The 16,173-nt window shown below is 41.3% G+C and overlaps 2 protein-coding genes across 3 annotated transcripts; one reads left to right on the top strand and one right to left on the bottom strand.

The window, feature by feature from the left end:
* Positions 1-232: 232 nt before the first annotated feature.
* On the top strand, positions 233-2,946 carry LOC135495549 (NEDD8). The gene is made up of 4 exons (XM_064784331.1): positions 233-299; positions 930-977; positions 1,293-1,375; positions 1,583-2,946. The coding sequence occupies exons 1-4, from the start codon at positions 282-284 to the stop codon at positions 1,665-1,667; spliced, it is 234 nt and encodes a 77-aa protein (XP_064640401.1). The 5' UTR covers positions 233-281; the 3' UTR covers positions 1,668-2,946.
* Positions 2,947-4,794: 1,848 nt separating this feature from the next.
* Positions 4,795-16,010, bottom strand: LOC135495913 (ankyrin repeat and SAM domain-containing protein 6-like). Of its 2 annotated transcripts, none has more exons than XM_064784938.1 (15): positions 15,902-16,010; positions 13,539-14,354; positions 13,096-13,348; positions 12,894-12,991; positions 12,488-12,623; positions 12,278-12,314; positions 11,697-11,837; positions 11,414-11,560; positions 10,821-10,979; positions 10,504-10,705; positions 10,109-10,229; positions 9,568-9,800; positions 9,244-9,434; positions 8,882-9,010; positions 4,795-8,526 (listed from the first exon to the last, which is right to left on the bottom strand). In XM_064784938.1, exons 2-14 carry the CDS (start codon positions 14,233-14,235, stop codon positions 8,909-8,911), a joined length of 2,517 nt encoding a protein of 838 aa, XP_064641008.1. In that variant the 5' UTR covers positions 14,236-14,354; positions 15,902-16,010; the 3' UTR covers positions 4,795-8,526; positions 8,882-8,908. The 2 variants fall into 2 exon arrangements, with proteins under 2 accessions (XP_064641008.1, XP_064641007.1); XM_064784937.1 differs by having other exon boundaries at positions 8,932-9,010.
* Between the last annotated feature and the right edge of the window lie 163 nt (positions 16,011-16,173).

Genomic DNA, 16,173 nt, shown 5'->3' with positions numbered 1-16,173 from the left:
CCAAAATCACCATAAATTTGCAGATAATAAAGTTATTTGAGCAAAAAGCAAACGATAAAAACATCCCTTTCCTTGAGTCAAACCTTATTAAGAGTTAGTGTCATTTTAAGCATATTAGAGTTTCTTTCAATAATATTATTGATGATTTTAGAAAAATACTTTGAGCTGACCCAGTTATTTTGACCAATAGGCCAAGTCCTTACATATAGCTGGTTTCCAGTCAGATCCGGGAAGTGACGAAATATATTCACCGAAAACTCGAGGAACTTTGCTGTGTAATCATGTTGATAAAAGTGAAGGTAACGGCTCAATAAAGGCTCAGATTTATTTCAGAACTTATTAGTTGTTAAGTACTTAACTGATTTATTGGTTGGTATCATAGATCGCAATATCATATGTTGAAATCAAGCCTAAAAATGAAAATGAAATTGGTTCATTTTTGGTTCATTTTGACACATTCTAATTTTTGTGTGCATGTTACACACACGCACACACATGTCTTGCATGTAGGCCTAACCTACACTACGACAATGAAGTCATAAGCTGAGAGATGCACATTAATGCACAGGTGTGATCAGGTGTATCATTCACACCAACAGTTTATAGGGCCGAGCCTTGTAAGTTGACGTGTCGGGTCATATTCACGTCGCCTTCAGGCTTCATTTCATGGCAATCAATGTCGAATCAACAACAAAGTGAAATGGACTGAAAGTCAAAGACGGCGAACCGGAGTCCAAATAAATCAACATGATCAAAGGCGCACACACAGAAGTTAGAACACATCAGAAGGCCTAAGCTGACTTCGGACAATGTCAAGCCACTGTGACACTTTGTTCCAGACCAGGTGACACGCACTGGTCAACAATGTATATATAATTTATTATAAGTATGCAGAAATGCGTAATATTTTTTTCCACTTTTTATTCCAGACGCTCACTGGGAAAGAAATAGAAATTGATATTGAACCCACAGATAAGGTTTGTATTTCATAATAAGTCTCGCTGTCAAAACTCATGCCTTGTTTTGAAGGAGAGGTTTCAGTTCGCACTTCTTAATGTAGTACTACTTCACAGGACAACGATATTTAGTGATGATTCGCTATGGATATTAATTTCTATGTATCTTTTTCATCAAACCTGTCTGACAAGTTTTTGGCACTGCCTTGTCCCCCTACCCATAAAACAAAGCTATCCACCAGTGACCTCCTGGCTTCAGTGACTGTGACAAAGTATTCAGCAGGTGCAGCTTTCATGTGATTAATTTTGTGCCTGTCCTTCTATTTCATTTTGTAGGTTGAACGTATAAAAGAAAGAGTGGAAGAGAAAGAAGGTATTCCTCCACCCCAGCAAAGATTGATTTTTAGTGGCAAACAAATGTAAGTCAAATACTTTAGATCAGGCGTTCTGACTAGATTTTTGCAACTTACTTGATCTTGTCAAGTTCAGAACTCTCACCGAGGAGTTTCGGCTAATACTACAGACTTCTGCATTACGCCAAAGACGTCTGAGTGATGATGGGCTCTACTAACTTGTTATCATGTTCATTCGGTCCAGACATTTATATCTTCCTTATTGTCTTTCAGGAATGATGAAAAGACTGCTGCTGATTATAAAGTACAAGGCGGATCTGTATTACATTTAGTCCTTGCACTACGAGGGGGACTCTAGGGACATGAAACAGGTGGCATGTGCCACCGAAAATGACTTTGGCCAACTCAGACAGATGATTTACACAACGCAAGGAACATCCTGATTTGCGGCCGCATGGATGTGTGGGCTGGGCTTTTATTTGAAGGATGCAATGTAAACATCTATAGCTAATTGAAACCCCTCACCCCTTGAATATGTTCATGGAACGATCTAAGTTATTCGTACGCTATATATGTTGAATTGGTCCATTAGAGTGTCTGAGGTGTAATGGGGTTCATTGCTTATGACACTTTGTGTTCACCCTCTTAATTTCTGCAGATAATTTCTTCATCTAAACTGGTTTACAATTTTATATACTGTGTCGGCGATATTTAGCCTGTTGAGCCAAGGCTGTTACACATACAATGTACAATCTCGGTCTTAACTGGCAAAATAGCATCAACACAGCTTTTGCCTAGCTCAAAATTGTGAAATTGGAATATGTGCTTTATAAAGTGTTCAAGCTATTGTTTCAGCAGGGCCTGGTTATTCAAAACAAGTCAACTCATTAACTTGGCTTCAATTTTCAATGTTTTTGGTGGTCATTGCAGATGCCTGCGACAAGGATCAGTGATCGCAGTGACCGGCGATCAGTATCGAACCCAGTGATTACCAGTTTTACCTGCAGCAGAGAGATCTTTTTGTCGCACATCGCAGGCATCAAAATCACAGATTGAAGTGACGCCAAAAATCATGTGTTTGCACAGCACTTTAAAAAAGGTATTACCGAAGGCCTTACTATCTGTAACATCACAATTACATCAATGTATTTACCATTAGTTTATTGTTTCGTTGTCATATAATCTTTATGTATCTATGATTTGTTGTTCCTTTTTCCCCCCAAGATCGAAGCATTTTGTTTCCTGGTTTCCAAATTCCTTCTTTAGTTCCATGAATCTGGTCAGGTCTGTTATTTATCTATAATCTCATGACAGAAGTACCAACGAAATCTTTTCAAAAAGTACATGCAAATTGCAAGCCTACTGAGTTCTGTTCATCAATTTTAACTTCAAACTGTCCTTGACTTGGTTTGACCAATGTTTTGAAGTAAATTCCTGTGAGTGTTGCACGATCACACTCTCAAGTTGAGCAACAGAGTTTTAATTTAGGAAAAAAGGCAAACCCCTTGGTGAATAACCTGTAGTCATGGTCCTAAAACTTTAACTAGAATTCCTCTCGACTCTCAATCATGGTCCCAGTTTGTAATAAGCTATGTTATTCAGTACATAATAATTATAATAATAATGTTTTTCATACATTTTCTTTGTTGTCTCCTACTTTACTTCTGATCATAATGTGATAAATGCCACATTTATGTCATTAACTTTTCAACAATTGATGAGATACTTAATTGCTTGACATAATTACTCCAGCTCAACAACATGGAGATAATGTTCCGAGATTCATGTATTCAGGGTGAGCATTTATATTTTGCCATCCTGCCAGCCAGGTACCAATTTACTCCTGGGTGGAAAGAAGCAATTAGAGCTACGTGCCTTGCTCAAGGACTCAAAGACAAAACAGTGATGAAACTTTCAAGAGTCTAACCCACAACCTCCCGATAAGGAGCCAAGTGCTCTTACCACTAAGCCAGATACAGTATGGGACGTAGTCACAATCTGGTTCATATTCATTATCAGGTTAGCGCGCTGTCTCACTCTAATATGAAACAACATAGGACATAGTCACAATCTTGTATGGTTATATGGTTCTCATACACTCCCAGGGCAGCTGCCTCACCATAACTTGATACAACTCGGGACATAGTCGTATATGTGACCCGTCACAGCAAAACCAGGCGCAAGTCGCTCTGAGCTGGGCAGCTTGAGACGGACTCTTTGATCAATTCTCTATTGTCTGCCTTTAGTGAAATATGAGCACATCAATTTCTTCCATTATCTCCTGGTGTCACTTTGGCTCATCTTCTGTGCGACATGCGCCTGGTTTGCTGTGACGGGTCACATATGGTTCTCATACACCAACAGGGTACCTGTCTCACCCTAACATGACACTACATAAAACATAGTCACAATCTGGTTCTCATGTACTACTAGGCAGCTGCTGTCTCAAGGACATCGTCACAGTTTGATCCCTAACTTGATGCAACATGGGATGTAGTCACAATCTGGTTCTCAGGCGCTACCAGGCAGCTGTCTCACCCTAATACCTGATACAACACAGGACGTAGTCACAATCTGATTTTCAGGCGCTACCGGGCAACTGTCTCACCCAAATACCTGATACAACACAGGACGTTGTGACAATCTGGTTCTCATGTGCAGTAGTCTCAACCTGACCTTATACAAGGAGATGATCACAGCATGAGTTTGTCTCCAGGGAGCAGTTCAAATCCTGGTTCGCATTGTACATGCACTATTGGGCCATTGTCTAACACCAACTTGAAACAATGACATGGTCACAACCACATTCGTCTTAGTCAACCGCCAACTTTCTTGATATAAAATCAGACCGGACAATGTATGGTTTGCCAATGCCCATACACCCCACATCCTAAGGAATCGCTCCTCCGACCCTGCACTCAAATGCTCTGATTGGGGGCACTTGTTTTTGCTTTTTTTTTGGCCAATATGCGAAGGAAATGTTAGAAATGTCTCAGGTGTTTGTTACACTCGGGACGCAGGTGGACCGGCCTCGCACTGTCACCAGGAGGACAATCAGGATGACGAAATGGATAGCATAGGAGTCTGGGCCGGAGATGTCTTGTTTCCTCAGGACTGTGCAAAAGGCCTAAAAAGAATGTCAGAAGGCATGCTCAATTTCACTGTCGCAGTAATGTCTTCTAGCGGTAGAAAGTGGAACTGAATATTTTGGACGAAGACGTCTGTTCCACTTTCTACCGCGAGACAGCACCACTGTCGCCTAAGCCAATTTCACACTGTGGGTCCTGGAATTGATTGGTTTTCATGCCAATATCAAAACTAAGGGAATTTGATAGACATAATGACTTGCTTTAGTGGTCAAAACAGGTTCAGCACAGCCACAAGCCATCTTCCCACACAGATGACAGTAGTTATGATTATCTGATGGGATGAACAAAGGTGGACGAGAGGACAAATTTTTGTAATAAACAAATCTTTTATTTCTTTGAGACATGATTGCTGTGATGACTGAATTATGATTATTGCATTTACTGAAAGCATATCCAGGAGAATTGTGACCCCCAAGGTAATCCCCATACTTGTTATTTACATTTCTGTGAACCTGGCAAATTTTAGGGCGGAGGGGTCAGGGAAGTGGGATAGTTGGACACCTGTAGGTAACTTGGAGGAACTAAATCTGCCCCAACTGGTTCTGGTACCTATAAGAAGTTGATCTCCCTAAGAGGGGTACACCACTTTAATTTAACGGTGGTCCAGGAAAATGGTAATGCACTTATACACAATGCCGCAGTTCACTTATTATGCATAAGAATTTGCAAAGACTTGTTATATGTTATATATTGTTTACACAGCAGCAATGATGCTGATTTACATTTAGTAAACGTTTTTACCAAATTGGAAATTTTCAAATTCATTTAAGAATGTGAAATATTCTGACCATTTCAGATTAGTTAGCGGATCAGGTTTACTGATGAATATGCATAAATATATTCGAATGGTATTATAAAAATGGTGCTTGCATTGATTTCGGAGGACCACAAAGGTCATGTGGTGAACAATATTTTGATAAACATCTAACTAAAGTGGTTGTACATGTATACGAATATAAACATAACATAGCATGCTGGGTGAGCATAAATATACATATAAAATTTCTGACCAATAAATTCTCTACAATAAACTAATCTAAGGGTACATTATGTTAATGATGTATCACAAATGCAGTATGTGTATTACAAATGCCTACAGCAGACATAAATGTACATTGATTATAAAATACTAGCAGCAGTTACAAAATATACATTGATCCTTTACAACAAATTTACAAGTTATTTACGAGGTAATCTCAAATTTATGTTTGATTGTAAAAATTTCTACCAAAAGTATGTTTTGTGATCAGCAGGCGAAATTATCAAAATATTACCAAAATGAAACGGCCAGGGGCCATTGTGCTCACCGTATACATCTTTTAGTAGGCAGGATCATGCTTAGTTTAGAGGTGAATATGGTGAACACAATCAGGCATGAAGACTTTTTTTAGATGTGTATTGATGTCAAGTAATAAGACAGGGCAGTATATATAAGTTTATGATCCAACCAATAATTGTCTATGACATCAACAAGATCAATATCGTGTGATTGCTAAGAGTCCCTGCAATAAAAAATTCATCGAAAAAAAGTCATTAATAAGCAAGATATTGCATGTCCTACTTTTTCAGTTTTGACCCCCTGGTGGCCAAATCAAGAATCAGATGAGGCCAAAATTCGGTGTCAGAGATTATCTGATGTAGGGGGTTACATGTACCAACTTTCAAGTTCATAGCTTCAGCAGTTAAGAAACGTGCCATAGTTACACTCTAATGGCCAATTTACGCCATTTGACCTCTGTGACCTAGAAAAGGAGGTCAAATCCAAAAATCGTAGGACATGTGGTGTATCCTTGCTAGAAGTCCCTGCCATAAAAATTTTATCGAAAACAATTCACTCAAATAAGCAAGATATTGCACTTCTTCCTTTTTCCATTATGGCCCCCTGGTGGCCGAATAAAGAATCAGATCAGGCCAAAATTCGGCATCAAAGGTTATCTGATGTAGGGGGTTATATGCACCAAGTTTCAAGTTCATAGCTTTACTGGTTAAGAAACGTGCCATAGTTTACACTCCAACGGCCAATTTACGCCATATGACCTCTGTGACCTTGAAAAGTAGGTCAAATTGAAAACCCGTAAGACATGTGATGTATTCTTCCTAAGAGTACCTACCATAAAAATTTTATCGAAAACAAGTCACTTATAAGCGATATATCACACTTTTTAGATATCCACTTTTGGCCCCCTGGTGGCAAAGTTGAGAATCAGATCAAACTGAAATTCAGCACCAGAGGCTATGTGATATAGGGGGTTATATGTACCAAGTTTCAAGTTCATAGCTTTAGTGGTTAAGAAACGTGCTATAGTTTACACTCTAACGGCCAATTTACGCCATATGACCTCTGTGAACTTGAAAAGTAGGTCAAATTAAAAACCCGTATGATATAAGATGTATATTTGCTATGAGTACCTACAACGCAAGTTTCATCGAAAACAAGTCACTAATAAGCGAGATATCACACTTTTTAGATATCGACATTTGGCCCCCTGGTGGCCAAGTTGAGAATCAGATCGGACCGAAATTTAGTGTCAGAGGTCACCTGACCTAGGGGGTGCTGTGTACAAAGTTTTAAGTTCATAGCCCTAGCGGTTAAGAAACGTGCCACTGTTTTTTAAATAGGATACGACGACGGACGACGGACGACGGACACTGCGGTATTACATAAGACTCCCCTACGGTGAGCCAAAAATCAAGAAAATGTAAGATACAAGTCAGAAAAGACAAAAGGGAAAAGATAAAAAATAATAAAATAAAAAAATATTTTTGGCCGTCCCTGACCGGGGTTTGAACTCACGACCTTTGGATTGCCACAACACGAAAAACACAAAACATGCAATTTCGGCCATATCTGTGTCTGCGTTGTGACCTCTGTGACCTCGACAAGTAGGTCAAATTAAAAACCCATATGATATATGATGTATCCTTGCTATGAGTACCTACCACAAAAGTTTTATCGAAAACAAGTCATCAGTAAGCGAGATATCACACTTTTTAGATATCCACATTCGACCCCCTGGTGGCCAAATTGAGAATCAGATCGGACCGATATTCAGCACAAGAGGTTATCTGATATAGGGGGTTATATGTACCAAGTTTCAAGTTCATAGCTGTTGCGGTTGAGAAACGTGCCATAGTTACACTGAAACAGCCAATTTACGCCATTTGACCTCTGTGACCTTGAAAAGTAGGTCAAATTAAAAACCCGTATGATATATGATGTATCCTTGCTATGAGTACCTACCACAAAAATTTCATTCCAAACAAGTCATTAATAAGCGAGATATCACACTTTTTAGATATCTACATTCGGCCCCCTGGTGGCCAAATTAAGAATCAGATCGGATCGAAATTTAGTGTCACAGGTCATCTGACCAAGGGAGTCCTGTGTACAAAGTTACAAGTTCATAGGCTTAGCGGTTAAGAAACGTGCCACTGTTTTTGAAACAGGATACGACGACGACGGACGACGACAGACGACGACGGACGACGGACACTGCGGTATTGTAAAGACTCCCCTACGGTGAGCCAAAAATAAGACTGTCTTTCTATAAGAAACTTTGATCCTCGAAAAACATGTTCACTATAACATGATCATAATTGCTCACCCTGAAAAATATATTCCCCAACCTCCCAAAGAAATGCCAAAACAGCCTGGCTGGTTGTTATCTACGAAAGCTTCGAAAGCTTAATACATGACTTATCAAAATGAACAAAGCAACAGCCTTGTTTTTCCTTCGGAAAAAGAGAGTTAAGTCGATATCACCTTAGACGGTTTGTCTGCAGTATGATAAAGAAGCAGTGCCAAAAATGTTTAAACACATTTTTCAGCAGTAGAGATATTACTAAACACAAGAAAATTAAATGTCCTGGGGACATTGTACTCAGAGTTTCATTTTACACTTCAATGAATAATGGTGAAAAATCTGTTCAGATGAGATCTTTGAAAATTGTGTCTGGTGTAGCTGTTGAGGAGCAGTACAGCAGAAGTTATCCCAGCTATCTATGATGCACGAGACTTAGTTCCTGCTTCATTACGCTGATTTTCATCCTCCCAGAATGCAACAGAACCTGAAAAGAGGGAAATCGCCATTTAAGAAAATGGAAGTGAAAGGATTTTACACAGAGCTGGACTATGGGAGCAACCATTTCGTGTGATCACCCCAAAATCTATATTTTTGGACTCCTGCAATATAACCCCGCCTTGCACACATAAATGTCAGCCCACTTACACCTGACGGCAATTGAGAAGATTGGTATTGTCATTGGAGATATTTTAGTTCAAGGCTCCTATGTCTGCTACCAATTTCGAGAATAACATAGGCCAAAATGTAGCTAAGTGGGTTAAGATAAAAGGGGAAGGAAAGTTTTAGACAAGTGTCAAACAAAAAGCTATCGTGTGAGTACCACAGGTTAGATCACCTACTTTTAGACAAGAAAGCTATCTACTGTGTTAGAATGCAATGCTGCACCCACCGGTGGTGAACGCACTACGACTTCTCATTGTGTTCTGAAACGTCGCCATCGTCTCGTTGAACACTTGTCGTTCACGGCCCTGGAAAGATAAAAGTTGGAAATAAGTTAGACAGACGTTCAAATAATGGTCTTATCGCTGCCTTTGTCCTCAATTACAATCACTTCAGAATATATCTGTTTCTGTTGAGTCTGCTAGCTTGAATGTGGTGCAACAGCTTTTGCACTTCTACGAACTGCATAGTGACTGCCTGAAGCGAGAAGTCACACCAAATTGGTTGGTGCATAAGTTTGTCACTGCTCCTCAAGTTTTACCTTTCCTGAATTCAACTCAGTGATGGCCGAAAGAATCTGCTTCCTTGGTTCGTTATGCGAGATGCCGAGTTCCTTCAGATCGTGATCGGTGAGAGTGAGGAAGGCCTCCATGTCCACCTCCTGTTCCTCAAATATAGGCTGGTACCTCTCGAGAGACAAGTTCTTTAGGAGGCCACCAAGTTCATCTGAAACTAGAAAAAGAATCGCATAGAATCACACAGTAAGACGAATAAGCTGATAACTAGTATCATTTTAACTCTTGCTGCTGCAGCCATTTTTCGAACGGCGTTTGTAATGGAGCAAAGCCCTATTGGGAAAACTTACCATCATCTGAACTCGTTTTGTAATGTGATGAGCTAGAATGTGAGCTCGCCGTTGAATATCCCTCCGGAATCTTGGGTGTTGGCGACGGTGAGGGCGTCAAGGTCGATGCTGTACTACCCTTGGAGGAGGTACTCTTGGCCCTTGACGACTGGCGTGGGGTCAGCGACGAACTACCACTCGTGGAGCTGTTTGGCGATGTTGTGTTTGAGACAGACTTGAATGCATAGTGTGGTCTGCATTGAAGAAGTAGAACTGCATCAGGTCAGTGTCACTAAAAACACAACTGGTCTAGAAAAGTTTATGATTGATATTTTCTGCAGTACTGACATGACCATTCATTGGAAACATCATCATCAGGAATTTCCGTTATGACCATTAGTCAGCCCGTTATTGCAAAACCAGTCTTACTGCACATACATGTATATTCATTGCGAGAAAATGGGAGAAAAGGACTGTAAAACTTTGATATTTTCAATCAATGTTTCACGAGTGTGTATAACAGAACAGAAAATGAATTCATCTTTGAGCTTGAGTTTCTCACCTTGAAGGTGTGGCATTAGTCAAGAACGAAGATGGCCTGACAGGAGGCATTGTGTGGGAGCCGGTGAACAAGGTTGGTTCTGATTGAAGGCTTGGTGGATATGGGCCCGACTGACTAGATTCTGAAATGGACACGAGACATTTGCAAATGACGACCTCCTTGGTAGAGCGTTGTGTACAAAGTACATTGAACAAACTTCTAAACAAAATTATCCATCTATCTGTGACTATGGGTAAGGCACTTAACTTCATGAATTGAGGAACAATGGGAAGCGCAGTGGCATAGTGCAGTGGAAGAGCGTCTGATTTGCGAACGTAAGGTTGTGGGTTCGAGACCCAGCCAGGGCCACTCGTTACTTTCAAGGATAGATTACCACAAAGAAAATAAAGGATTACCTGATCTCCGATATGCTGGCTCACTGCTGGCACTGTGAGGAATCCTGTGAGTCCTCATGAACGGGGCCAGGCTGCTTGCTCCTCCCGATGAGCCTGGGCTGGGAGTGCTATGCGTCTTGGCAATAGAACTTGAGGGACTTGTGTTAGTGTGGCCACTATTGTACAGGAACTTCAAAGGCTGGACAGGCGTGCGACTCAAGGTCTGTAAATTCGATTGATCAGAAAATAGAAGTTTCAAATACTGACAAGATATCTGTACCAGTACACTATAAAAGATAAATAGATTAATAAAAAAGGTTTTAAAAATTACAACATACCAATGTGGATCCACCATTCATGGTCGGCGTTTTCCTACTACCTGATGGCATTCGTGTGCGATGAGTCTCGCTCAGCTCAAATGTTGGCGGAGGTAAAAAAGGGGGAATGACTGGCTTCAAGTTGTCATTGGTTGTCTTGGAATGTGGGGGGTTAATACCCTGGAACAAAAATGGAGGAACTATATGTAATGAATTATCTTAGTTTTTCATAAAACATACTTAACTCCCCCCCACGACTATCCTAGGTTTAGGTATCTCTACCTTTAATTTAGTGCCTGTTGTCGGAGCTGCCTAATTCAGTTGTAGTGGCCTTGACGTCGTCACCATAACCACCTGGGCTGGTACAAAACATAAAAGTGGTCAAAAATACACTTCAATGTTCAGTTGGTGGTGCTTTAGAATAGAAACTAACACCTTACTCTGCATCGGTATAGGATGTCTCATCAAACACAGCTCGGCGAGAACTGTCATATTTCGTGAACCGTCAGCAAAGAGGCACGGTTATTAGCCAGCATTTTAGCTCCACCCTCGGAGCGTCCGATGAGACAACCAGGACCTCCAGTTCAGTAACAATTCCTAAAACATAGACTCACCAATGTATAGACTGAGGCACTCTTCTTTGTCTCCTGTAACATGGTTTCATAACTCGTGTTGGAAGTGATGGACGTGGTCGTCTCTGTCATACTGATGGTGGAGACAGTCTCGTTCAGGACAGGCCTGGGCGACTCCTCAACACTTGGCTGAATAATGTAGTACCATGAAGAGTTAAGATGACGAACTGAATAAGTTTATGGCAGAGCTCAGTTAATCATACGGTATAAGGATGTGTAAACAAAATTTCAAAAACGTTGAGACATTTTTATCAGCAACACTTACAATTGATGCATTGCTCTTCAATGTTTCATCCTGCGGCGGGGCGTTTGGATCTGGCAGTGGAGACAGCTTGTTGGTTGTGAGAGTGAACGTACGCCCGAACTTGAGATTCCTGAACCGGTTTGACATCCTACTCCACCAGGCCTGGAAATGAAACAGACAAGAACATGAATATTCCAAGGACTAAAAGAACTACAGGGTGTGTGTCGAAAAAACTTTTTGGGGTTTCAAACTACATAATTTGAGTAGTTGAAACTGCATGAGCTCAAACGTTCTACAGATGTTATTTGAAAACAAGTCCACTTTCAGTGCTTAGAAAGTCTGTCGACACTCTCAGATTGTCCAGCTCGATCTATCCAAATGCAACATGATAAATGAAATCAGATGCAAGGTCTTCTATAGTGCTTTACCTGTACTGTCTTAAAGCGCTTTACATTCACACTCCCAGCCAACCTATGCTGCACTTGGGCATTTCAGGCTAGTTGCAAATGACAATGACCGAGCCTTCAACCCAGGACCTACAAATCACAAGTCAAATTGGCACTTTCTTGTTTATTGACAGGAATAGATAGTTTTCTATTTACCTTGAGTCCTGACTTTGGTGGCTGTAGCTCTTCTTGCCTGAAAAAAGAGGCAGAGATATCAAACTTTGAGCTTAAGTTTTATAATCAACCAAAAGTGACATATGCTCTGCATTATCAATGGTGCCATTACACTTACACTTGCTCTGCATTATCAATGGTACCATTACACTTACACTTGCTCTGCATTATCAATGGTGCCATTACACTTACACTTGCTCTGTATTATTGATAGCACCATTAGAGTTTGTTGCATTCTGCCTCGGCTGCCACCTCTTGTTGTTGTCTTTTTTATTGACCTGCATCGCCTTGGCTGCCAGCAGCCGCAGAAGCTCCGTCTCAACATCATCTGAAAACAGATCAACATCGCAGTATAATACATGTAGAAACTAGTTGGCTAAGAAAATAGATTGATTTTGCAGTATGATACTGTGGAAACTTGCTGGCTGAGATAAGGCACTGCCCTTCAGGAAATCAGAGGGGGCTCCCAGGTTGGGGACCATTCCATGACGACAAGACAGGGCAGAACCCATGTCAAACTGAGTCGTCAAGGTCAAATCTATGGGGACCAAACTAGCAATAAATCCTGCAACAGAGCACACAAAACATATAAACTTACCAATGAGAGAAGCCATATCGAAGGCTGTGCAACCATTCTTAGCAGGAATCGTCACATTAGCACCAGCATTGATCAACAGCTTGGCAACATTCTTTTTCCTGCCGAAAAAAACCAAGACATTTGCTCACAAATGGAAAAATCTATTACACAACAAATTTAAGATGGGAATCCAGGAATCAGAAAAGTAACATCTTTCACTTACCCATGATATGTTGCCTGCATGAGAGCAGTCCAACCACTGATTGTATCCTGTTTATCGATATCACAGCCTTTTTCGATCAACATCTGTGCCATGTCGAAGCGTCCGGTCATCGCCGCAAACATCAAGGGGGTGGCACCATCGTGGGGCGAGCAGGCATCACGCTGTGTTGGATCCTGTGCCAAGATCTCTTTCATTCGCTGAATGTCTCCATTCTTGGCAGTTTCTATGATGTCTGGTTTCACAATCACAGGTTCTAAAACAAAATTGGAATAAAACAAAATAAATCACTTCTGCAACAAGAGATATTGACTGTAAACATTTGACAATCAACTGAACCCTTTGGTTGGAAAATTACCCAAAAAATATATTATCATTATTCTAGTCCTAACTTTGTTCATATTCATAGGCTAACTGCTTTCCATTTTTAGAAAAATCTTTCTTACCAGTTTTTGGTCTCCTTGTCGTTTTCCTATCAAGATAGCCCCTGACTTCCCTCATGCCACGAGCAATGGCGACCTCGAGAGCCGTCTTATCATTGGCGTTCGTCAGATTAGGATCACCACCTCGTTCCACGAGAATCTGTGCCGTTGTCATATGACCATTCAACGCGGCTAACATGAGAGCGCTCAATCCTGTGGAGGGTGTTCTATAGTTGACATCGCTGCCACGATCCATTAAGAATCGTACAACCGTGTCATGTCCATGCTGGGCGGCTGCCATGAGTGGTGTGTACTCACAGTATGTGCCGCAACTATTGAGATCGATCCCCGACTCTACCAACATTCTCACCATGGCCAGATGTCCACCCCTGGCAGCCAAAGTCAAAGCCGAGGCATTCAGTTTGTTCCTAGCATGCAGATCAGCTTTGTTCTGCAACAAGAGAGCCACAACATGCGTATGTCCATACCGCGCAGCTTGCATCAACGGTGTCCAGCTAAAGGAGTTTGATTTGTCAAGAGCGGCTCCACGCATCAGCAACAGACGGACGACCAACTCGTGCCCATTGGCTGCCGCTACTTGTAGAGGTGTGATCTCAGCACTGTCTTCACAGTCCACAGGGATGCCTTGGTCCAGTAGACTCTGTACAGCATTACCTTCACCAACTTCGCAAGCCCTCAATAACTGGCTGACCGAATCCATCTTCAGACTTCACCTCAAACTTACAAGGTATGATGATCGGGTCATAAAGTTCTCGACTTGTACTTGTAGCAACCTTTCAGTTTCCCCCAAGTCAAGATTTGAAAAAACCAGACCCTGATCTGAAATGAAAATGCCAAGAAACCAAAATAATCTTTATAATCAAATGATGCTAAATTAAATCTAACCCTGTCTCTCTAGTGTCCCTGGCATGCCTGGCTAGATCCTCACTGTCAGTGTCACTGACCTCAGAATAGCTCTCAGCCTCAGGACAGGGCAAAATAAACGGTATCAGGCCGTTTTGCTACATTGCCAGTTCGCTACAAGTCGTTTCGCTACATGTGGCGGTCGTTTCGCAACATGGTAGGTCGTTTCGCTACATGGGTGGAGTCGTTTCGCTACATGATGGGTATGGTCGTTTCGCTACATGGAGGACGTTTCGCTACATGGGTGGAGTCGTTTCGCTACATGGATGTAGTCATTATTTTTACTCTATTTTACCCTACTATAATTCCCGGTGGTGACTACAAATTTATTATAGCACAGTTTGCCGGTAAAAAAACTTATACGGTTGATGGCGCGCAAGGGGTTCTTGTCGTCCTGGCCTGGGTTAGGCCACATAAAAAAAAGAGTTGGTGATCGTCCCCGCCCGCCCCTACGAAAAACGCCCGGCCCCATTTTTTGTTAAAATCCTCATACACTGTATACTACAATGGTCGGGAGGACTGGTTCCCATGCCATCATATTTACAATATCTTGAAGTATTGAACTGTGAGAATTTTGAAAGAGATCAGTCCACCAACAGCTATACCCGTCGAACTTTGGGACATTTTTTTTGGGACACCCGATATATATGCATTGAGCTGCCTCAAATTAATTGTTCCATCATTTGACCGTATATCTATATATACAGATAGATGATGAGATTTATACTTAAATTAACTCTCAATATATACCGTGCTTTGCGTGAATTTATTGCAAAAGCTGAGTTTGTCGATTTATTTCTTTATTTTTATTACTTGTTTAGAAATATCTGTAGGCCATGCACATTTGTCTCTTTTACATTTTTGAGGGCCCTGAAAAGGGCCGTATATTAATGCTGCACCAAAGGCCTAGCGCCTTTGCAAGGCCTTCGCGTTGGCTCGCTCGTCTCCACCCATGTAGCGAAACGTCCTCCATGTAGCGAAACGACCATACCCATCATGTAGCGAAACGACTCCACCCATGTAGCGAAACGACCATACCCATCATGTAGCGAAACGACTCCAACCATGTAGCGAAACGACCGCCACATGTAGCGAAACGACTTGTAGCGAACTGGCAATGTAGCGAAACGACAGTAATTCCTTGGCTGGAATGAAGACGACATCGATGATGTCAATCTATGGGATGCCGCCGATGGACATGTTGGATGACCTAATGAAAAGTACATTCACGATAATCTTTTGAAGCATTGTCCAACCTGTGTTCACTTATGTGTTACGTTCCTGTGATGTGTGGCGAACAATTAGATTTCAGAAAAAAGATCAGGTTGGGGGAAATGACAAATGTGTGCATAGCCCATGTCCGATCGTCGGATGCCATTGATTGAATGACCAAATGTAGTCATACCAAGTGTGTATTATGATTATAGAAACTACGTGAATAATAAGTTATTGTATATAATTACCAGATTCGATGCATGTTTGAAAAGATCACCGTATATGGGATCTTTACAGAGTATTTCAACTCGAATCTTATATTTTTTAATAAAACACGAACCGCTTATTGGCGGATCATTCTGCAATGTTCTGTGGGAAGTGGTGAGCGTTGACGGACGGAGGAATTCCCTCTGTCGTGTCTGTCATGTGACCGTCTCATTCTTCTGGCGGGAAACTCTGACGCACATGGCAGTACTGTAAATCTGATAGGAACCGTAGTTACTTCATTCGTTACTCCATC

The sequence above is a fragment of the Lineus longissimus genome, chromosome 11, assembly GCF_910592395.1.
Source record: "Lineus longissimus chromosome 11, tnLinLong1.2, whole genome shotgun sequence".
Classification (NCBI taxonomy): Eukaryota; Metazoa; Nemertea; class Pilidiophora; order Heteronemertea; family Lineidae; genus Lineus; species Lineus longissimus.
The sequence above is the reverse complement of the archived record's forward strand: the minus strand, read 5'-3'. Positions and strand labels throughout refer to the sequence as shown.

What these genes read in the sequence shown, in the direction of transcription:
- LOC135495913 (XM_064784937.1), bottom strand. Translation starts at nt 14,235, where the DNA reads ATGGATTCGGTCAGCCAGTTATTGAGGGCTTGCGAAGTTGGTGAAGGT. An exon ending in GACAAGGAGACCAAAAACTG is followed by an intron (nt 13,349 to 13,538) that starts GTAAGAAAGATT and finishes ATTTTGTTTTAG; the next exon opens with AACCTGTGATTGTGAAACCA. An exon ending in GTGCCTCAGTCTATACATTG is followed by an intron (nt 10,980 to 11,413) that starts GTGAGTCTATGT and finishes TTTTTGTTCCAG; the next exon opens with GGTATTAACCCCCCACATTC.
- LOC135495549 (XM_064784331.1), top strand. An exon ending in ATATTGAACCCACAGATAAG is followed by an intron (nt 978 to 1,292) that starts GTTTGTATTTCA and finishes TTCATTTTGTAG; the next exon opens with GTTGAACGTATAAAAGAAAG. An exon ending in ATTTTTAGTGGCAAACAAAT is followed by an intron (nt 1,376 to 1,582) that starts GTAAGTCAAATA and finishes ATTGTCTTTCAG; the next exon opens with GAATGATGAAAAGACTGCTG.